This window comes from Harmonia axyridis, chromosome 2 (assembly GCF_914767665.1).
Source record: "Harmonia axyridis chromosome 2, icHarAxyr1.1, whole genome shotgun sequence".
In the NCBI taxonomy this organism is placed as follows: Eukaryota; Metazoa; Arthropoda; class Insecta; order Coleoptera; family Coccinellidae; genus Harmonia; species Harmonia axyridis.
The window spans coordinates 31,014,005-31,036,768 of record NC_059502.1 but is presented as its reverse complement, the minus strand read 5'-3'; the positions used below and the strand labels follow the sequence as shown (position 1 = coordinate 31,036,768).

The 22,764-nt window shown below is 34.4% G+C and overlaps 1 protein-coding gene across 12 annotated transcripts in view; it reads left to right on the top strand.

Moving 5' to 3' along the window:
* The window catches only part of LOC123674263 (potassium channel subfamily T member 2), a 777,909-nt gene that overhangs the window by 646,331 nt on the left and 108,814 nt on the right, over nt 1-22,764 (top strand). For 9 of the 12 annotated variants that reach the window (XM_045609227.1, XM_045609236.1, XM_045609232.1 and 6 more), the window contains 4 exons: nt 92-280; nt 11,794-12,011; nt 14,399-14,548; nt 16,351-16,652. In XM_045609227.1, coding sequence (XP_045465183.1) covers nt 92-280; nt 11,794-12,011; nt 14,399-14,548; nt 16,351-16,652 — 859 coding nt within the window. The remainder of the gene's footprint in view (nt 1-91; nt 281-11,793; nt 12,012-14,398; nt 14,549-16,350; nt 16,653-22,764) is intronic. The other 3 variants (XM_045609230.1, XM_045609237.1, XM_045609228.1) reach the window with 1 other exon arrangement.

Below are 22,764 nucleotides of genomic sequence, written 5' to 3'. Positions count from 1 at the left end.
TTTGTTTCACAAATGCAAATTATTTGAGAATAGTTTTTTTTTTCATAAATATCAGAATGAAGAGAGTTGTACACTGTTATCTTTTTTTTAGGTCCTTCTTTCACCAATGGAGTTAGATACAACAATGAGAATGATTTTACAAGTACCTATCTGGGCTCAAAGAGTTATATACATTCAAGGTTCGTGCCTGAAGGACAGTGATTTAGCTAGAGCTAGAATGAATGAGGCAGAGGCTTGTTTTGTCCTGGCTGCCAGAAATTATGCTGATAAGACTGCTGCTGTGAGTATTCATTAGCACTTTTAAGAGGTTTTTTTCCAATACTTTCCTCAGAATATATGTGAATATGGCTTTCTGTGACACTGCCGCGTCACTGTTTGCGACAAAATGAGTGATATTTCAGAGAAAACAGCGTACACATAGCAAGTGTTTCGAAAATTCAATGAAAAATTAAGAAATACACTGCTCAACAATTGATAGGGATCACTTACTTGTTCTAAATTTATTTCTGAAATATTCGCTCCGAGATTATAAATTTAGTCAGATATCAGAGTATTTTCAGTTGATAATATGGTTCACTTGAGAAAAGAATGAAAAAATGGAAAGTTGGAGAGAAAAAAAGACTTTATTAGGAACACCCAAAATTCTGTGTTTGAAAAACATAGAAATTTTATGATGAAACCACAAGAAGGCTGAAGTTTCGGTTAAGCTAGTACCTAGTTGGTCCCCCATGAGCTCGTCTCAAGCATTCTACCCTACGAGGCATACTTTTTTACCAAATATCCCGTAAAGCGTTTGAAAGGTCCTCCAGGTTATTGATCGGTTGTTCTAAGGTTGACAATTGTCTAGACATCTCAGACCAGACATGTTCGATGCAATTCATGTCTGGAGAGCGAGCTGGCCAGTCCATCCTATCAATAGCATGAGTTTCTAGCGCTTCATTATTCAGACGACTACGGTGTGGACGGGCATTATCGTCAATTAAAATGAAATTCTCGCCCACGGAAGCCGCAAACGGAACAATTATGGGTTCAATAATCATATCGTGATATCTCTGGCTGGTCATGGTGGTGTTCTGCAGAACAACCAACTCTGTGCGTTGGTTCGAACAAATGCCTCCCCATACACATATAGAACCTCCGCCAAAAGCTGTTGTGGGTACCATAAACTGTTCTGCATACCTTCGACCTCTTTCCCTCCAAGCAAGAATACGTCCATCGGAGTTGACCAAACGGAATCTAGACTCATCCGTAAATAAACATCGGCTCCAATCTTCAAGTATCCAATTGCGGTGCTCCTCAGCCCATTGCCGTCGATGAACCCGGTGTTCCCTATTCAAACGGGGATGTTGTACCCTCCTACGTGCTCTCAAATCACGAACATGTAGTCGTCGTCTTACAGTCTGGTTCGAAATTGGAACTCCTGTTGCAACTCTCAGTGATCTATTGAGCCGCGACGCCGGGTAAGTGGGATTTCTCCTAGCATTGAGGATCAAAAGACGATCTTGGGCAGCTGTTTTACTGCGCTGCCGACCTCCCCCATGAACATAAGCTACTGAGTCGTTTTGGATGAACCTATTCCAAGCCCGACTCACGACACTTTGCGAAACATTCAACCGCCGGGACACTTCTCGCTGGGACAAACCTTCCTGTATCCACCGTATGATTTGGTCCAGTTGCACAGGAGCCAAACGTCTTCTCGGCATGACTGATAAGCTGATATTGTCCTCATTTCTTCAATTATTGTCACCTTATGTGTTTGAACGAGAGAAAAAACAGATTTAATAACAAATATCACATTGCTTTTCACTCCACCTGTAACAGCCTACAGATAATAATCGATTTTGTGAACAAGAGCCGATGAAGTGAGGAAGACTTTGATATAATCATCTCAAAACATCTTTCTTTTTCCTTAGAGAACATATAATGTACAGATATTCACGAGATAACTTGAAAAAAATACAAATGAACAGAAGTTCATAAGTGATCCCTAGCAATTGTTGATCAATGTAGATGAGATCAGTGAGTCGCTAACATTTTCATGAGTTATAAAACCACAAATTTCTCCAAATGAAGTAGTCGCCAACTGAAGATTCCACTGAAATCCAATTTCCTGAATACAGCTCCAATAGTTATCAAGAATAGGGTAAAAATCTATTCCTGGAAAATATTCTACAATATTTTCCAGGGGCTGTAAAATGAAGATTGCATTGGAAGTATTTAAGTAAAAATTCCGACGAAAATACTCCCCTAGAAATGTCGCTACATTATAATTAGTCAACTTTCAGATTGATAACTTATTGCGAGTTTTCGTCCTTAAATTGACAGTAGATATTTTATAGTCTCTGATGAGTCTCTAGACTAGGGCTGGGAATCATGAATGAATGATTTGAATATTCGAATAATCATTGAATGATTATTCGAATAATTGCATTTTGCATTATTCGAATAATCATGAATATTCACTGAATAGTTGAATAATCAATGACTACTTTTCTATTCATGAATAATCAGTGAATAGTTGAGTATTCACTGATTATTCAGTGAATAGTTTTCTATTCAGTGAGTAATTGGATATTTATGAAGTTACGAATGAAAGTTTGAATAATCACTTGGCTCACTATTCAGGAATGATTAAAACAATGTTTTGTGAATCACTACGGACAAATCGTTTTATTAATATTAAAATTACTGGAAATTACATAATATTGAAATTGATAGATACAATTGAATTGAAATTATAAATGAACTCCTGTCAGTGTTCGGAATCCAAACAAACAAATTGTCATTCCAAATTAGTACGTTGTCGTTGAAGAAATTGGCTAATTTTGATAAATAAGATTATTTGAGGAACGATTTTACTATTAATTGATAGACAGAAGAAACGAGATTAATTCCGTAAGTTCGAACTTGAGGTTCAACTAATAAACACGGCTTTTTACAAAATCTGGGGAATGAAACAGGATTCAAAGTTACTGGTATTAACCTCGTTCCTTCGATCTATCAATTAATACTGAAATTGTTCCTCAAATACTCTTATTTATGAAAATAAGCCAATTCCTTCAAAGAGACCGTACTAATTTGAATGACAATTTATTTGTTTGGATTCCGAACACTGACAGGAGAACCAAAAATGGCGGTTTGTGACGTCACACTAATAGATCGTATATGGCGAGAGGCAAAACACCAAAACGATTATACCACGTCGCAAAGAGTATATTCACTCATCAAAACGCCTGGATTTGATTGGTTCATTAAAACATGAGTTCAGTCACTGAATATTGACTGAATATTCATTGAATAATCATTGAATAATCACTGAATAATCATTGAATAATCACTGAATAATCATTGAATAATCACTGAATAATCAACGAATAGTTGAATATTCATGACTACTCATGAATAATCAAGCATGAATAGTTGTTTGAATGAATTATTCGAATAATCGAATAAATTTATGGATGAATATTCGAATACAAAAAGGTGAAAAAGTCCCAGCTCTACTCTAGACCCTTCTTCCGTAACATATTCTATCGGTTTTCAGTGGCTTTCACGTGTACGATCTAAAATTCCCTGAATGATTTATCGAAGGCCTACCCTGAGAGCTGTGTATCATTTATGAACATTGAGGGTCCCGAAATTACTCGAAACAAAACTTGGCGCTTGGACTGATAAAATATTCAACGAAACTTACAGACGAATTTTATTCATTTTAACAGGGACGTTAATCTTTGATACATGGAAAGAGAAGCGTCTGAACAATGACGAATGGCGTGGATTAACGGATTCCAGAATTTTAATAAAAGCGATACGGCTGCGAGAAATCTCATTTCAAGTCAACCCTGAGCAATATTCCATATTTTGAATTTTAACGGCTGGATAGAAATTTGATGCATTCTGAGAATTATGATGAATAACTTTCATTCAGAAAAAAATGTATTCTCTTTGATTGTGGTATTGATTCAGTTCTTAGAAAATATAAATTTGATTGAATTCGACGCTGACTTTTCACGAGTTGAATATCTATAGAAATTTAACGAATATTACAGGAACGATTTGGGTTGATTGAAATTTCCGCAGATTAAGTTTTGTAATGTGTAGAATCGATGAATCTAATTGAAGAAAAACTTTCCATTCACCGTCCAGTCTGTTTTTTAGAACTACTTAGGTATATTATATATTCGAATGGATTATGTGTAACAAAAATCAATTGTTGTACCGCATTCTACCGAGATTCCTATCCAAGAATTTCGAATGCAATCAAGGAATACAATTCTGAAAAAATCATAATCGCACAGATTGTACCAAATACAATAAAATTCACCTTATAAATCAAATTCAATTTAGTTGGAATTTTGAATATTTGAAGATTTTATATAATTTTTTTTCTAATACGACCAATATGTTTTTACTCAAGTATCCAACAGCGTTTGTTGACAAAGCCCTTGACTTGCAAGCGGAGGGGAAATATTCAGCAAATCTTGAGAAATCTGAGCAAATATTTTTTCTCTTTTAAAGGCACCTTTGAGTCATTATTTTTGTTAATATATCTTCGAAATATAAGTCTCCCATAAACATCACTGAATGAAATTCAAACCAAGCTAAATAAAATAAATTTAACCGTTAACTTGTAAGTCGAGGGTTCTCTGAGAAATACCAGATGTTTAATTTATTGATTTTGAAGAAGGGCACATTGAAAGATAATGAATATCGGTTATACGTAGTTCCAAATTACCTTCATTGAGAACAATATCCTAGTATTTTGGTAATAAATTAAAGCCTTTGCGATCGAATCTACAGCTTTGAAATTGAAGAAAAACAATTCGGACGGTCATATTTACGGAACCTCTTTATCGGATTAGACCCAACAATGAACTTAGCTACAGCATTCCAGATCAAAACCTAAACTGATTCATTCTGTCAACGACCGTCCTAATGAACAGACAAATTTGAATTTGAGGGATGATTTGTCAGCAGAGAGTCGAACCTTATGTTTGAGACTTATACTGGCTCAAAAGTCAAATATCATGACATTGCTACAAAGTGATAACCCTATTTATGTTCTGGAAATAAGCGTTAGGAAAAAAATAAATGTACAGAAAATTGTGAGCCACAATTACTTGTCCTACTTACATCTATTCGATTAACTTCTGAGATCTCAGAAAAACGTATGCCTTTCATTAAATTAATGATTTTTTATGGTGATTAATGTGGTTGAGTTCATTACCATAAACCATTAATTCAATGAAAGTGTGCTAAAATTTTTTCTTGTAATAAGCAGAAACTAGTTTTGTCTGGTGACTTATTTTATTTATTTTTTTTTTGAAAAACTGAATCTGAACATTTGACGCCTTTAACGGTTGATCTCTGTGCTCATAACCCAGAGGATGATGGAAATGGGAGAATTGCTCTAAATCATTAAACCATATTTACTAAGGATGGAAGAATCAGAACCCACATTTAAAAGATTACACGTCATAACTAAAGTGTTTTCCATTGCGTAGGAAAATATTTTATGAGCTCTTAGAATGTCGCCATGTCTTCTTTTGTATGTTTCATTTTGTACTTATATAAGGGCAAGTTTGGTTGAATTAAGAATGCCTAATGTCTTTCGTTTGGTTGTGATTTATTTCAATATAGCTCCCTTAAAAAATCTGACGCCTTCGCGAAAAATGTTTATACCTGGGTCCTGGATCACGATTGAGTGGTGCCTTTTTTGCCGTTAGGTACTACACAAGTAGTAGTACATATGAGATGTGATCGATTATGTTATCATTGTCGTCGAATAGTTAATCCAGATGGGATTAGGAAAATAAAAATGTGAAAACATTTTACGTAACTTGAACTTTTGAACAAATTTCTTTCAAATACACTAAAATATTAGTTGAAATTTTTCTATATTCTATGTTCTTCTATATTCCAACTTCGTGGGATACATTTTCGTTGGAATATAAGGTTTTTTCAAAATTCTGCTTGAATTTTATGTAGCTCTGATGAAATGATTAACAATTTTGTCCGGAGTGTTCCGCAATTTTTTACATCGAATTTTCATTTTGATCAGATTTGTCATTTCAAAAATATCAGGAGAACAAAATTTCGATAATGAATATTTACGAACCTCATTAAATTAGATTATATCTAATTAAGAGGGTTCCTAATGGTCCATTGTGCTCCCCATCAGAGCTATTAGTTCCTTTTAGTTCCAGAGTTCTAATGACCCTCAATACCTGTGATGGCTTCAAGAAGGCTTCTTCCTCATGTTTAAAAGTTTCTTGCTCAAAGCTAATTTGGCGTTGGCTAGTGATGGCGAAACATTCCGTCACCAAGTGATCCGTAGTTTCTTCCTCTTCCGCACAATCTGCACTCGTCATTTTCTGCTAGACCCATTTCTATTAGGTGTTTCCTAAGGCGAGAATGTCCTGTGAAGAATACAGTGAAGCGGTGTTACTACACTCATCTTGTATATTTTCTTTAAGATCTAAATACTTCTTGGAATATTCTGCCAGAGAGTTTATCTTTCGCTTTTTTCCTTCTTCTGAAACTCTATCTTGTAGATAAATTCGCCTGGTTTCTGCACCTTTTCTGGAAAGTCTGTTGGCCTCTTCACGAACCTCATAGTCAAGTTTTGCCCATTTTCAAACTCAGCTGCAGCATTTGAAATCAGAGACAATTACCGGTCCAAAATTTCAAAATTACAGACACCATGACAACATATATGTGTGTTCTGAAGACTGCAAAAATGTATCCATGAATTTTTGTTAACTGACAGGATATAGGTTCTCAATTTCTGGTGAAATGTTTTCAAAAGTATGTCAACAGGAAATTTTACATGCTATTTTTTTTTAGTTCACTTCACACTTGCTTGCGAACTCCGAGTTAACCTAATGCATTCACAAAACTGAGAGATAACCAGATAAAGTAAAGTTATAAATTTTGAAGTCTCCCTAATTTTAACTTTAGAGTCCCTTATAAATCCCCTCTTAGAGTCAGAACTATAGATCGAGAACCACTTCCTTCAATGGCTACCAATCGTTCAGTTCTTTACTCAATCTCGTGTTTTTCTTCAAGTAACCAATGATTTGACTTCTCGAAAATAATAGACCTAAGCTTGGCTTCCTACCGACGAATACTGGCAACTTATTCTATGAGTTTCTAATCGATACTGTCATTCATTTCGAATCCACTGCAAAAAAAACCTTACTGAGTATAATTTCTGGTACTTTCAGTTCCTTGAAATTTGATCAAGAACGACACTCTCAGCTCAATCAACCGCCAACAAAAATTTCTAAATAGGAATTTTTTGGAAATCTCTGCCTACTACACGTGAACTCGGTTTTTGTTGAGTTACTGGCGGGTATAGGTTTTCAATTTCTGGTGAAATGTTTCCAAAAGTATGTCAACAGGAAATTTTACGTCAGACGATTCACTGTATATTGGCCGAACAATGAAGTTATCTTCATGAGAAATACCTAGAAGGTGATCGACAATGCAGGAATTGTGTCAGAATATAACGTCAAGCGAATGATTGATTCTCTCGCCATAATTCTGAAATTACAATGGATTCTCAAATGATTTATCTGCAGTTCCATGTACATTATCGATTTCCAAGCGAATAATCACAGAAAAGTAAGACTGATTGGATAACTGTGAGATCATTATAATAATATTCAATGCAATGTAATATGATACATATATCTAGGTTTCATCGAGTAGTATATCGTATCGTATTCCGATATAGAAAAATACGAATAATTTCAATGAAACATCAGATTTAATGTTGCTAATGCACTTAGTCGGTAATACACCTATGATTTAGGCAATAAAAATACGTAGATCGTAAGCGAAATGTCTTTTATTTTTCTTCTACCTTCTCATTATTAAGAAAATTGTATTTCCTCGCTTCTTTGCCTCACTCAACTCACTCAATTCACTCAATTGATAAATTATCACTTCAAGGTTTGCGGGGTCTTCCTACGCTTCTACGACCAACCGGTGACTTGTCCCTTGCTATCTTTATCAGCCTGCTCTCGTCCATGTGGTTGATGTGCTCATTCCACTCCTGCTTTCTTTTCACTACCCAATCATTGATGTTATCAATTCACACGTTATTCTGATATTTAGCTCCTGACGTGATCTGTGACTGAGTCTTTTTCCTGCTATCTTGCGCGCTACCTTCATTTCAGTGGCCTTCAATATTTGTTTTGTTTTTGGAGTTTCTGTCGTGTAAGTGAGAATGGGTCTAATTTCGATTTGTAGATTCTAGACTTCACATCAACTCTAATATGCTTATTATTTCATACAATGTTGTTGAGACAAGCAGCTGTTGGTGCTGCCTTCATAGCTTGTTCTCTTACCTCCGCCTCGACATCCCCAAACCCAGATATTTCCACGCCGAGGTATCTGAACTTCATTTCTTGTTGTACAACCTGGTTGTCAATTTCCAGCTTACATCGTAGTGATATCTTTGAAGTGGTCATGCATTTTGTCTTCGACGTTGACACAATCATTCTGAACATTTTAGCTGTTATATCGAACTGATATTATCTTTGGAAATCATCTTCTCTCTCCGCAATTGATACTGGATCATCGGCCATAGGTATTCTGATTTCTTCGATTATTTACTTATTGACAATTCATTGATTTAAATTCTACTCGACTCTGCTACCAAAATGAAAGAAAAGAATGTAGTATAAACCAAACAAAAAAATTGAAAAGTAAAAATTGCCATCGCAAATATAAAATTTTTTTCTGAAAATGGTTGATATAACTTGAAGACTTATTTTTGAATTTTTATGCAACTCCATCATCAACATAATTAAGCTGAAATAGTATTCGCTTCGCAATTGAGAATTATACTTAAGGCAGTACCCATACCATCAAATTTTCTCAGGGATTTTTTGAGACGAAAGTTGGTGTTATATAGAAATGTACATTCCAGACCTGCGAGAGTTAATGATAAATTCATAATTCCACATCATAAAACAGCTGTTATCTTGGGAGGTTTATTTACCAGTCTATTTACCTCTATAACTCATTACCTTCAGAATTCAAATTATTATTCAAATATAAACTCAAATCTTTTTTATTGAGTAGACGATCTATAATTGGACCTTGATGTGTTTGTTTGTTTATTTAATTTTTCTCTTTCTTGTCTTGGACGGAGGTGCTGATTGTTTTCTGTTGCTTATTGGTAAATTAAAAAAAATATTTGATTTTATCTCAGTCATCTTTTTTTTTTCATACTGAAATTATGTTTCATTACTCTGCCTTTGAAGATCACTGTGGAGTTAATTTGAATAGTTTTACTAGAATTCGGCTGGAATGTTCCGATTAACAGACTTTTTTTTCTTTTCTTTTTTGAATACAGACGCTATTCATTTATTTATATCTTAAATCCAACGAATTTCAGGAACCCCAGGAGGAATATATTATTCTAAACATTCCAAGGGAATTCAATGTGGATAAGGCTTGTCATTCTAATGTACGGGTCTCATTGGGTTGATTTTCTTTTTTGAGGGGCATAATTAGTTTCTAATTAAAGTCAAATTATTTCATTATATACCGAGAAAAATGAAAAAATAAAAAATTATCAAAAATTCCTAAGGTTGCTAAAAAAATATTATCTCATTTTGGGAGACCTCAGAGTCCTGGACAAATAAATATGAGTTGGGAAGAATTGTAAATAATGAAGTTTTTAGCCTCTTTAATTCCTTAAAACTAGGCTGGTCCATCTAGAATTCAGCAGATTGCTATCTCGTTGCATAATTTCACCAGATTTCATGCTTCTTTTTTCTAGTTCACTTCACACTTTCTTGCCAACTCCGAGTTAACCTAATACATTTACTTTTAACTCGATAAGTGTCAGATGCGTGTCATTTTTATTGTGCATTTTTATAATGTTTTTTTGAAGAAAACAAACTGTTTAAATCTATGGAAGATTATAACCCAATTATTAGGGTCCTGTAGCGATCCTGGTACATCTGAGGATTCGAAGGATCGGTCCTGGTTGAAGCAACCTTCCCGATTTCAGAGCGAGTTTAGTGTTATAGACATAAATATTGAAGGAATTTCTAAGGACAAATGTGATTTTTTGTATAAATTGGCCATAGATAATCACGCGGAGGTGATCCTTCTACCAAAAACCCACACGGCAACAGGAGAACAACTCCGTGAAAGAGGATTTATAACAGGTTATGTATTGATAGATTACCTTTTGAGTCCTGTTTATGGTCTAACTAGTTATGTTAAAAAATCATTAATAACTAATGTTGAATTGGTTCGGAAAGGTGAAGTTGACGGAGTGTTTTTTATAGCTTTCAAATTTTGTAATATTTTCGTCATCGATATTTACAAACCCCCTAATACTCTTTGGCCTAGAAATTTCGATATCATTCTCCCTCATCCTTCAATTTATTGTGGTATTTTCAATTGTCACCATTTGATGTGGGGCTCTGCAGTAAATAATATAAATGGTATAGCATTAACTGAATGGATTGAAGATAATAAAATTAATCTGATTTTTTATGAGAAGATGAACCAACTTTCCATTCTTCCAGATGTAATAGAGGAAATAATCCAGATTTGTGTATAGTTTCTGGAGATACTGATCTGAACCTCTTCCTGTTAGACGTAAGGTTCTAAATGATTTCCCACATAGCCAACACAGACCAATTTAAATTCGTATAGGAAATATTCTACACATTAATGTTTCTTTACCTGAGGCTAGATGGAATTTCAAGGAAGGTAGTTGGGATTGTTTCAAAAATAAAATCGATATTTTCTTTAAGGTCGAACTTTTTTTGTTTTTTTTTTTTTTGAGAAAATAAACATTATTCTATTCTATAGTGGTATTAGATGGTTTTGTCCATGTTCTCAGAATTATTTTAGGTTCTCCTTTTATTAACCAAAGTTTGGACAACTCGAAAATAATAGACAATGGTTCTGACCTATGCTAGACTTCCTACCGACAAACACTGGCAACTCTTCGTATGAGTTCCTAATCGATACTGCCGTTTTTTCGTGTCCACTGAAAAAAGAACCCTTTTTGAGTATATTTGGTATTTTTAATTCCTCAAAGATTTAACCAATAACGACACCCTCAGCACAATCGCTCATCAATAAAAATTTCTACGTTGGAATTTTTCCGAAATCTCCACCTAGTATTTGTAAAAAACACATGAACTCAGTTTTAATATTTCTCAGCCAGATACTCTAATTTTCTCTCCTAACTGATAAGCCACAATTTATGATCCCATTTGTTTTTATTACGTTCCTTATTCGCGATAATGTACCAATTGAATTTTTCATACTGAAACTATCAAGGGTCTATTCGGTTTTTAATTCACATTCTGGCTGCTAGTTGAATTTCACTTATCAATAATAGTCTGGGAAGATAAGAATCCAATGGAAAAGTACCTATTTCGTTATATTTTGAATATTTCTATAAATTTTCAATTTACCACACATTGAGCATTGGATGATAACAAACTGAATATTATGTAGTTGTGAAAAGCTTACGATTTTTGACCACATCTCTGATATGTTCAAAATCATTCTGAACTTAGTTGAATGCATCGACTGCTTTGGTCATTTGCCCTGTGTAGTATTTCACTTCATTATTCATATAAAATGGATATTCAATGGACAAATATATGAATGAGATATATGGATGGACCACTAAATGAATACAAAAGTATATAGATAGAAAGAACTATATGGTTGAATGAATAATCTAATGAAATAATCAAAGAAATGAAAATGAATATGTAACTATATTATTTTTCTTTATTACAGGATGAACACACTATACTCAGATCCTGGGCTGTGAAGGATTTTGCACCAAGTGTAGCTCAATATGTACAAATATTCAGGCCTGAAAATAAGTTGCACGTAAAATTTGCTGAGTATGTGGTTTGTGAGGACGAGTTCAAGTATGCTCTTTTGGCAAACAACTGTACGTGTCCTGGTGCTTCAACGCTTGTAACCTTGTTGTTGCATACGTCAAGAGGGCAGTAAGTAATACGAAAATAGCGCATATAAGACGTAATGGTCATGATTTCAAATATACAGTTTAATTCTTTTGTTTGGAGGATGCTACCGAACTGAAAAATTCATTCATAACCTGTTATATTGTTGTGTTCTTTTATTTTCAGTATTGATCAGAAACCTGATCAGAAAAGTTTTTTAGATTATATATTTCAATTTATGCGGGGAACCTCATATTGATCTTATGCGAGATATCGGTAGTTGATAATTTTCAGTGAGAAACGTCAAAAAAACATTCATTTTCAACATCGAAAAAACGAATTATTCATTTCCTACGTCCAGTTTTTTATTGAATATTCAGATTACATGAAATAAATGAAACAAATAATTTGTACGAAGTTATATACAGGATAACCCGGGAAGAATGCGACAAATGGATACCTCGAAAGAAGGTCATCTTGTAGGACTTGTATCCAGAGGTTTTAATCGCCTGACTTCCTTCGTTTTTGGATATACAGGGTGATGTTCATTTTATGAGTGAAATTTCACAGTTAGAAAACTCTTCACCTAATCGACCGAATAATTTCAAATTTTGAAGTGTGGTCACTCCTTACTATCGCCTTCCTTCAATATCTCTGAAATCGAATAAATCAGATCCGGACTAGGAAAATATTAGACTTTTTCTATTTTAGTGAATATTGAATCACACTGTAGGTGAACATTATAATTTTTTCCGGTTTCGTGACCACAAAGATGAATTCATAAAATAAATTCTAAATCTCTGCTTGCCACCGTTATATAGGATGATCATTAAATATTCCTGTATGAAAGAAAGTTCATAGTTTCTTGAATTTATCGGTGAAATTATTTCAACAATTGCAGGTTTTTTACCCTTTACGAATGTCTCTCCTTAATTTTTAGGAAATATTCAAGAAAACTTTCAATCAACAAAATGGATAGAGAATAGAACTAAAACAGCAAATAAATTGAAAATATTCGAATTTGAAAATAATGAATCAGAAATAAAATATTTTCAGTTCAGCAGAAAATGTTCAAAATGATATCCCTCCATTTCAATACATTTTTGAGCATGTTGATATATTTGTTTCACATATTTCACTATAGTATTCGGTTCAGATCTAATAATATCGCAAACATCAAATTTTTTTGTAACAGTGCTCCCTACTGTTAGTTCTTTCGCATAAACCTCCCCATAATAAATAATCCTACGGTGTCAGATAAAGGGATCGAGGAGGCCAAGTCACATTTCCACTTCTGCCAATCCATCTGTTTGCGAAAGTCTAAGTCAAATATTCGCGCACTTTTTTTGGTTAGTGCGCATTAGCTCCATCATGTTGCTACCACAATGTTTCCATTGAAATGTTTTCTGATAAACAACATTATATTTCTAAAAATGTTCATGAATTTCTCCTGTCTAACAATTCTCGAAAATAATGGGGCAAATCAAACGATTGGTATAGATACCGCACCAAACATTTATGAAGAATCTAACTTGGGAATTTTTAGGAATCACACATTTTGTATTATTCTTAGCCCATACATGAAAATTACGGGAACTGTTGATCCCATTCCTAGTGAATGACGAACTGCAAAATTCGAATTAATTTGAACTACGTAATTCCTCTCATAAGGGAATATTTATTGATCACCGTGCTACGTGCTAAGTAGGAATTCATAATTATTATTATGAATCAATTCTTTGTGGTTACGAAACCGGAAAAAATTATAATGTTCTCCCACAGTGTGATACAATATTCAAGAAAATAGAAAAAGTCTAAAATTTTCCTAGTTCGGATCTGATTTACTCGATTTCAGAAATATTGAAGGTAGGCGATAGCCAAGGGTGACAAAACTTCGGAATTTAAAATTATTCGGTCGATTAGTTAAAGAGTTATTGAACTGTGAAATTTAATTCATAAGATGAACATCACCCTGTATATCCCAAATGAAGCTACACTGGCGATTGAAACCTCTTGATACGAGTCCTTCATGGTATCCGTTTGTCGCATTCTTTCCGGGACACCCTGTATATGCTTAAGATTTACCATATTTTGAAATATATATTTTATATTTGTATAAATTGAAGCGTCATTGGTGAAACCTAATATCTCTTAAATGAACGAGTTTATATGACTGAATACCATCGCGTAAATGATGGAACTGTACTGTAGATGGCCATATAGATCAAGCTAATCATTTCATGTTGATTTTTCCTGCTAATTCCAATCGTGATAACCAGTTCAATCATTCTGAAACCCCACGTATTCAATATAACCTGAACCTCCAGGAATACTCAAACCTGAAGCATATTCTATTAATATCGAGAAATATACCCATTTAATATTTGCTAGTGAGTCAGTTTACACCTTTAATTAACGAAATTAATTTCCAGGGAAGGTCAACAGTCTCAGGAAGAATGGCATCGCCTCTACGGTCGATGCTCCGGCAACGAAATTTATCATATCGTCTTAGGCGACAGCCGTTTCTTCGGCGAATACGAGGGAAAGAGCTTTACCTACGCAAGTTTTCATTCTCATCGGAAGTAAGTAGAAATTTGATTGCGCATTCTTGAATCTTCGTTCTCTTCCCACCGTGAACTGGATATCTACATTAACGGAGATGGGAATATAAAAGCTGGAAAATGTAATTTATGTGAAAAATAGGGAATACGAGAGCCAGGGATGAAATTAAGATTGGTGGTTGGGAGATTTTACGTGTTTTCAATTTCGATAGGAGGAGAATTATATCCCTGAATGGGATATTTTTATTGCAGCAATAAAGAATATGAATTTTCGTTGCTATAAAACAAGGTCTTCTTGTTGATATACATTCAACATATTTATTATATTGTCATATGTTCTTCCCATTTCTCGATCAGTTTATTTTGCAATTGATGAAATATATCCCCACCGGCTAAAAAACTCGGCCATCTGAAGTTTTGCTGAAGTTTGTTGACCAAGAACTTTCGTAATTTTTCATCGATTTCAATTATTTCTCCGCTAAATTGATGATGAATTTTTTTTATTGAAATAAACTCCAGAAGAGTTTTTCATACAGGGTGAAAAAATACATGTATTTTTCATTCAGTTGCTTGACAATCTGTGGAACAGTTCAGGAAATTTTTAAGGTTTACACTCAGTTTATTATAAAGACCATCTTTCAATTTTCATTTCACCTTGATATCTTGATTCCTTTTGAATATACACGTATTCGAGTAAAAGCCTGGAATTGCTTCTGGAAATAATTTAATTCATGACGCTTTACCTGATATCCAACAGTAATCTGAAACAAAAAGAAAAACATAATTGGCATTTTTTAATATTTCGTATGCCGACTTCTAGCATGAATATGTGCGCGCAATCTCCGAACATCGAATTGATAATTACATTATCCAATAACCACTTACCTATAGAAAACGATAACTACTCCCTCAACCTTTTTTTGACTCAAATGGTTCATTGATAGTGATAATGGAAATTCCTTTTCAAATCGATGATGAAACTACGATCTAATAATGTTTCTATATGAGGTTGCTTTATGCGTTATTATCCTTGGTTATTCGTACATTATTGTCTCAGGAGCTTCAAACCAAATTTTCCATTTACGAAAAAACCGGTTCCAATAAAAAGAATTAAAATATTAACATGAACTGACAATTTCAGCGTGTTATGGGTAACTTTGCTGGACTAGCGAAGAGTCAATAAGAGTGTATATTTTATAATATATACACTCCTATTGACTCTTCGCTAGTCCAGCAAAGTTATCCATAACACCAACACAAGTCCAAGGCTATGTAAAGTCATTGGTCTATGCGGATAAGCCACAAACCCTTGACCATTTGGAAGACAACATTCGCCGTGTTATTGCCGATATACGGCCACAAATGTTGGAAAAAGTCATCGAAAATTGGACGTCCAGATTGGACTACATCCGAGCCAGCCGTGGCGGTCATATGCCAGAAATCATATTCAAAATGTAATGCCATAAGATTATCTTGCGGATAAATAAAATTCATGTCAATCGAATAATCCATCGTTGTTTTATTGCAATTTAAAGTTCTATAGCTCTAAAAAAAACACCCTTTATTGAGAGCGGCGACTATTATAAGAAAAATTGTAACATGTAAATAAAAATTTCATACAGTGAAACGGTAACAGGGCATTGGAGTTTACTTATAGTTATTTTCTCATGACAATGAGAATGACTGGTCCTTTTTCGTCACCTAAGATCGAAATTTATACTTGAGTACTTCATCTAGAGTCTAGACTAACCTTTATTTACAATTGAGTTTTTTTTTTCTTAATGCATATTTAGATTCATTTGATTTTATGATATGAATTTCAGATATGGCGTTGCTCTAGTAGGAGTGCGACCTGCTGAACTGCCCGAATTTTATGAAGACACCATCCTGCTCAATCCCGGCCCTCGTCACATAATGAAGAAGAGCGACACCTGCTACTACATGAGCATCACGAAAGAGGAGAATTCATCTTTCACCGTTGCCAACCAACAAGCTAACAATAACTACACAACCTCAACGGAAACGAAAACGGCGGAACCGGAAGAGAAGCGGACGGCTCCAAACGCAACAACGAAAGACGGTACCCGATCACCTCAACTTATTCTGCAAGTGCCCACGTGTGTCAGTGAGTGTTGTAGCGCATGTTTCAGCATCTTATCATTTCGAGCTTCGTCGGGGTACTGTTTTCATATTGAATGAAATAGCAGAAGGTAGTGATACTCATGAAAAATCAAAATAATTGGTTTCGAATATTTAATTTAGCTTGTACCAAAACGCCAGATGTTTTTGGTTGGATCGATCAATTGTAATTCTATTAAATTGGGATGATGAAACACCGGATTTCTTAACCAATATATTGAATTTGGCTGTACAAGTTATATGTTCACAAAGTAACAACTACGAGCGTTCTGAATATGGTACCCCTATTTCCTGGGGATGTTGAGCGTCGCTTTGGATTTTGCATACCAAATCGCAATCCAGGTCCCTGATCGGTCCACGTCTTCGTTCCTTGCCCTTAGATGTGGCTTCAGGATGACCATATGTAGCGCCAATGTGGCGCCAAGGATGTTCCTGTTCTATTTTTAGCCCTCGCTGTACCTGCTGGGGTTGGTTTTCCGACCTAAATGCGTCTCTCTGAATATTCAACTGCCCGTAAAGTTTGTGTGAAATTCACTTGACGCAACACCAGGACTTACTCCTATATTTCAAAGGACCCCTCAATCTGTAAGATAAAAAAAAAATTCTGTGAAGATATTATTTAGAATTACATCGTTCAAAAGTTGACATCAACATGCAATATACATGTATAGTATATCCAAAGTCACTTGAACTAGTCTATAAAAACGCTTGGCCAGAGATAATTGCAAAACAGTCATAAACCATAGGCGCACACTCTTCAAGCCCTTGAGTTGAAAAGAATATTTTTGCGTATGTATGGGACTCAGATGTCGATTCATTCAGAAAATTTGTGACGTGAGTAGCTTTTGCTGTTACATCAAAAATGATACTATGTATTTCTACGGTGTTATAATTTGATTATTCTTTATTCTCGACCTGTAATATACTATCAAGGAATGTTATCAACGATGATGAACTGATCGTTGCATAGAATTATAAGAGCACGAAAATGTTTGAGATTAATTCGGAAATGTTCTGTCTGAAGATAAGACGAACTAGGGTAGAATTGGTGCATGACCTTGAGATCCTTCAATGACATCCGATTTTCTACGTCAAATTAGCAGCTACGTTGCCGAATTGAATTTTATTTCTTCGTTATTTATATCCCTCAGTGGAAGCAGAAGGCTAAATGATAGTGATGTACAGGGTGATTCACCGCGATGGCCTATTGTTTACGTAAAACTAATAATAATTTTGTGCTGAAAATTTAAACAATTTCCTTTTATACCGGAAACATATTACTACTTTCTTATTTCAAACAGCACACCCAGTATATTACTGCATTATCAGATAGCTTGGTTGATGATAATTTCAGCAATATGGCGATACTTGAGTATAAGCTCAACGGTTCATAAGTTAAAGAGATTCCTATAGATATCTCATGAAAAGTTTTTTGGAAAAATCTATATTTTTCTTCATTCAGTCAATTTTACATAGATATAAAAAGGGAGGGGTCTCAAGCAAATCCTATACTTAAAGAGTTATCGAGGAAAAACTTGAACTAAGGAAAACTGCAATTTCTCATTGAATGGAGTAGTCTATGACAGAAAACATAAAAAGAAAATAAAAGTCGAAATTTCATGAATTGTGTAATAAATTATTCTTTAAGATGGTTGAAAATCCATAAACCAATAAAATTTTCAATTACGAATAATTAATGACATTTCATGAAATGTCAAATTTAGTTATCCAAATTTCGATTTTAGTTTCTATGTTTTCCAGAAGTCATAGACTACTCCACTAAGTTAGAAGTTCTAGTATTTCCTCAGTTCAAGTTTTTCCTCGATATCTTTTAAATTTATCGTATTCAGAATCAAAATAAATATTCAAAGATATATGTAACCTATTATTAAAACTGTCCCGACTGTTGGCAGGAAATGGTGAAATATTTCTATTTTCTATAAAATACTCGATTGATCTTCGATCCGGCTACGTAGCTGCTACTGAGAGCCTCTACATCATATGCCTATCCTACATGATTTCTCAAACCAGTAATAACATTGCTAAAATCAGAAAATGTAATGAAAATTTTGTTGGTTTTTCTCATTTTAATCAATTCTTCCTTCAGTGGAATGAAGATATTTAGGATGCGAAATAATTTTCTTCAGAACCCGTCATATATCCATTCCGACTTTGAAAGTAAATGGAGGAAAAGATTTGATTGCGAAATATTCATCTTTTCTTACATAAGCCATAGAATTGTGCCAAACATCATAGTCGAAATCATTGAAAGCATCAGTCACATAACGAAATAAAACCACGTAAAAATGCATTTCAATAATACCCCTATGGACCACACTGGTCTATGCGAAGTATTAGAAAATAATTAAGAAGTGGTGGATGCAGCCAATGAGTGTAACCAAAAACGCTCTCAAAGTGGAAAGGGGAATAAGAGGGGAAATATTCAGCCAGTAAGATCAATTAAATCGGGACATTCTTGTTTCCAAGACTAAATACCGGTGTTTATTTGAGAGTATTGATAGCAATATTTTCATAAATTCCGAAGAAATTTCTGAAAACTTGGACAACCCTTGTATAATTGAAATATTCAGGCTTCCTCCAAGTGACTTTGGATATACTATACATACCTGGCATGACTTTTAAAGCAAGAAAGCGCACGACGGCCAGACCTTCGTCATTTTATAAAAGCTGAAAGTTTTTCTGTACATGTCTCCTACAAAGGCAAAGACGATCAGCTACTATTGAGTTTGGGTAGTGGTAGGTTACTTTGGCAGGTAACAAGAAGGATCTTTATGGAATTAATCTCGAAAGATTAATAAGGCCATACCACTACAACAAGTTGATATTCATAACGTGTAAATAAATGAAAATACTCGAAGACATAGAGTCTATTATTCTTTAGAGAAGAGTGGTCCTTCAAAAATCAGGCAATGATTCATTTGCAGCTTTCTCAACTTTTGGACACAGAAAAATCTTTAGCATGTTAAAGTAGCAAACATATATTACAGACAAGACGGCCCACCAAAAGGTGGCTTTTGAGCCATCAAGCTCAGTTGTGGTCAGTTGTGCAGTAACTTCCATTCAGCTTCATTGCTCGTCTATAATATCATAGTTGGCATAATTTGTTGAAAAAATGACTGGCAATAGAAAAGACGTACCTCTAAACCATTGAAAATAATTCTCGACTACGGAGACCTTGAATTGCTGTTTTAAAGAGAGTATGGAATATGCACCTCCCCTTGCTGGAACTGCTTGCCTGGAATTCTACAGCTTGAATTCCAGGCAATGCAGTGAGAGGAGATTGCATACTCTCCTTAAGACACCAATACAAGGTCTCCGCTGTTATGGATTTTTTCAATGACTTGGAGGCGTCGTTCTTTTATTGCCAGACAATTTTTCAAACAATTTTCCAGACTGTGATATTGAAGACAAGCGATGAAGTTTAATTGAAGTAACTAGACAACACTCGAGGGCTTGATGGTTCAAAAGTCTGACGTTTATAAAGTACAACAAAATTATGTTACTTTCCAAGGCCATATCATGATAAAGATACTATCCACTTGCCTAAGGAGACTATGGAGACAAATTTCGGAATATTGAACTCTATGTGTCTTTTTATATTCAAATAAAAATTGAGTATATTCTAAAATGTCAATTTTCATGAGCCTGGATCTAATTTCCTACCAACTAGAAACAGTCAAGATATTTCTAGAATTTTTTTCCTTGGCAAGAAATCTTGGTGAGGACATGATATTTCTTGTCTTGTGTTGTTTTGAAATATAAAATTACTTTTTGTCTTGAAATGAGGACAATATCTTGAGAATTTCAAGAACTTGGTGACCTTACAGGAATTAAATGAAAATATATATAGCCCTTAGTTTAGCAGGATTTTTGAATATTGTTTTTCAATATCATTATTGTAATAATTACCAATTCAGATTACTCATTATCCAATTATTAGGGCATTCATGCAAATAATTATCATTTTATAATTCGCAAATGGTATATGAAAACATTTAATGGATTCGGTCCTTACTTGGCGGAAATTCATTATAAATAAAATAAAACGAAGTAATTTCCACTATGTTATTTAGTTGTTAGCAACAATTGTTTCGCCACACTGTGGCTTCATCAGGCTACATTTCTGAACTGATGTCAGTTCAGAAATGTAGCCTGATGAAGCCACAGTGTGGCGAAACAATTGTTGCTAACAACTAAATAACATAGTGGAAATTACTTCGTTTTATTTTATGTATATGAAAACAGTATCTACGATATCTTGCCACGCAGTTCTCAATGTTCTCATCTGGGATATTTGAAATTATCCTAACATTAGTGTGATGTGGAACGATAATAATTATTCATTTCTTATATAACAAAATTATTCGTATTTTTGTGGCTGGATATCAGTGTTATATTTCATGAATTGCTTGACTACTTAATGATGCTTCAATGGTTTTGTATACAAAACTCAATGTGAGATGAGACGTTACAACTGAAAAAATATCAACTAAGTCAATTTACAACTTGAATAAACGAGAATATTATCAACATATTCTCTACCAAATTTGAGTAACGGAAATATAACCTATACCTATTGAGCTTAGACTATAGTAAAAGGTACTTGTAAAAATCAATTGATTCGAGCAATAGTAATAACAATCAATTTCAAAATATTCTTACTTATACCATAGACATAAAAATGTCGTATTCATCATACTCGAACTAGTCAGCTGTACAAAGCTAGAGCGATAATAAAAAGTAAATGGGTAAAGACTGTGGTGAGTATCTCATTTCCAACTATGCGTTTACCTCCAAATCTTCCGAGTTATTCGAACTCTGGTTTTCCAGATACGTATAACTCGAAAGCTATTCATCTCTAATAATACGTTCTCGCATAGCAACGGAATTATCTCTCCTTCATAGACCTCGTTTCCGTTTTGAAATTCTAGGAATTCATCGGTCCCCTGATACTCGTACATTTCTTCTCCAGGAGAAACGAAAATACCATCTTATCTGCAGAATATGCATTCAGAGGAAAATTTATTTATGCGAATTCTTCATTCTATAAATATTATAAAAATGGAAATTCTTCAGACATCAAATAGAAATTGTAATGAATAGATTTACTATTTATATCGAATAATTCTCCCCACAATCCTTTGTTACCTGATAATATTTTTTGCTCAGGTCTAAATTGTGGCTATACTAAAATACATATTACCGTTTCTGAATATCAAGTTCTTTTTCTGAATTCCAAATTCACTATTCTGAAAAATAACGTTCAATTTTTAAGCCATATTCCATCTTCTGAAATTCAATTTACTTTTCTCAATTACATTACACTTTCTGTATTACAATTGGAAAAGGTGTAGAAGCATCGGGGGTAACCCAAGAGAGTTGAACACTTTTAACTCCCTTGGGGCATTGTATATCAATAAAAAAAGTTATATGTCTTTCAAAATATTCTCAAAATCCCTGTTTTTTCTTCGTTTTCTTGATGTGTTGAACTAAAAGTTGAAAAATTCCCCAAAGTGCGGAACTATCCGAAATCGGTATCAGAAAAGCTTTGATGAACGCGTGAATCACCTATATATGATTCCGATCCATAACAAACAAGCCTTTCCAGACTCTCATTCACAAACGACTACGTAACAGGCGATGTTCGGATTGCCTTCAAAGCCGTTCAGACAGGAGCAGACAGCTCTGTGGTTTTGGACTAGACAGTTTATACGGCAATCGCAATCGTTTGGGCATTTGGAGTCTTGTGGCACTCGATTATTCCACATCTGTCGGAATCGGCCTTCGTTTTCTGGCGGGCACTTGCATGGAGCTATGTGGTTACAAGCATATTGCGCTTGTTGAACATAGATCGCCCAGTATTCATTGGTCAACGCATTGTTGGTTGTTGTTACATTCGTTGTCGTTTTGGCAGCCCACTTGAAAGAAAAAAGGCGATATTCAAGTGGAATGGCATGTCGAAATGAAGAGTAGAATATTTGTATCGAAATTCTTAAGCTTATAAGTATTTTTTCCTCATCAGATTATTTGGTATTAGGAATCGACAATTCTTCATTAAAATTTCGATCTTATTTAAT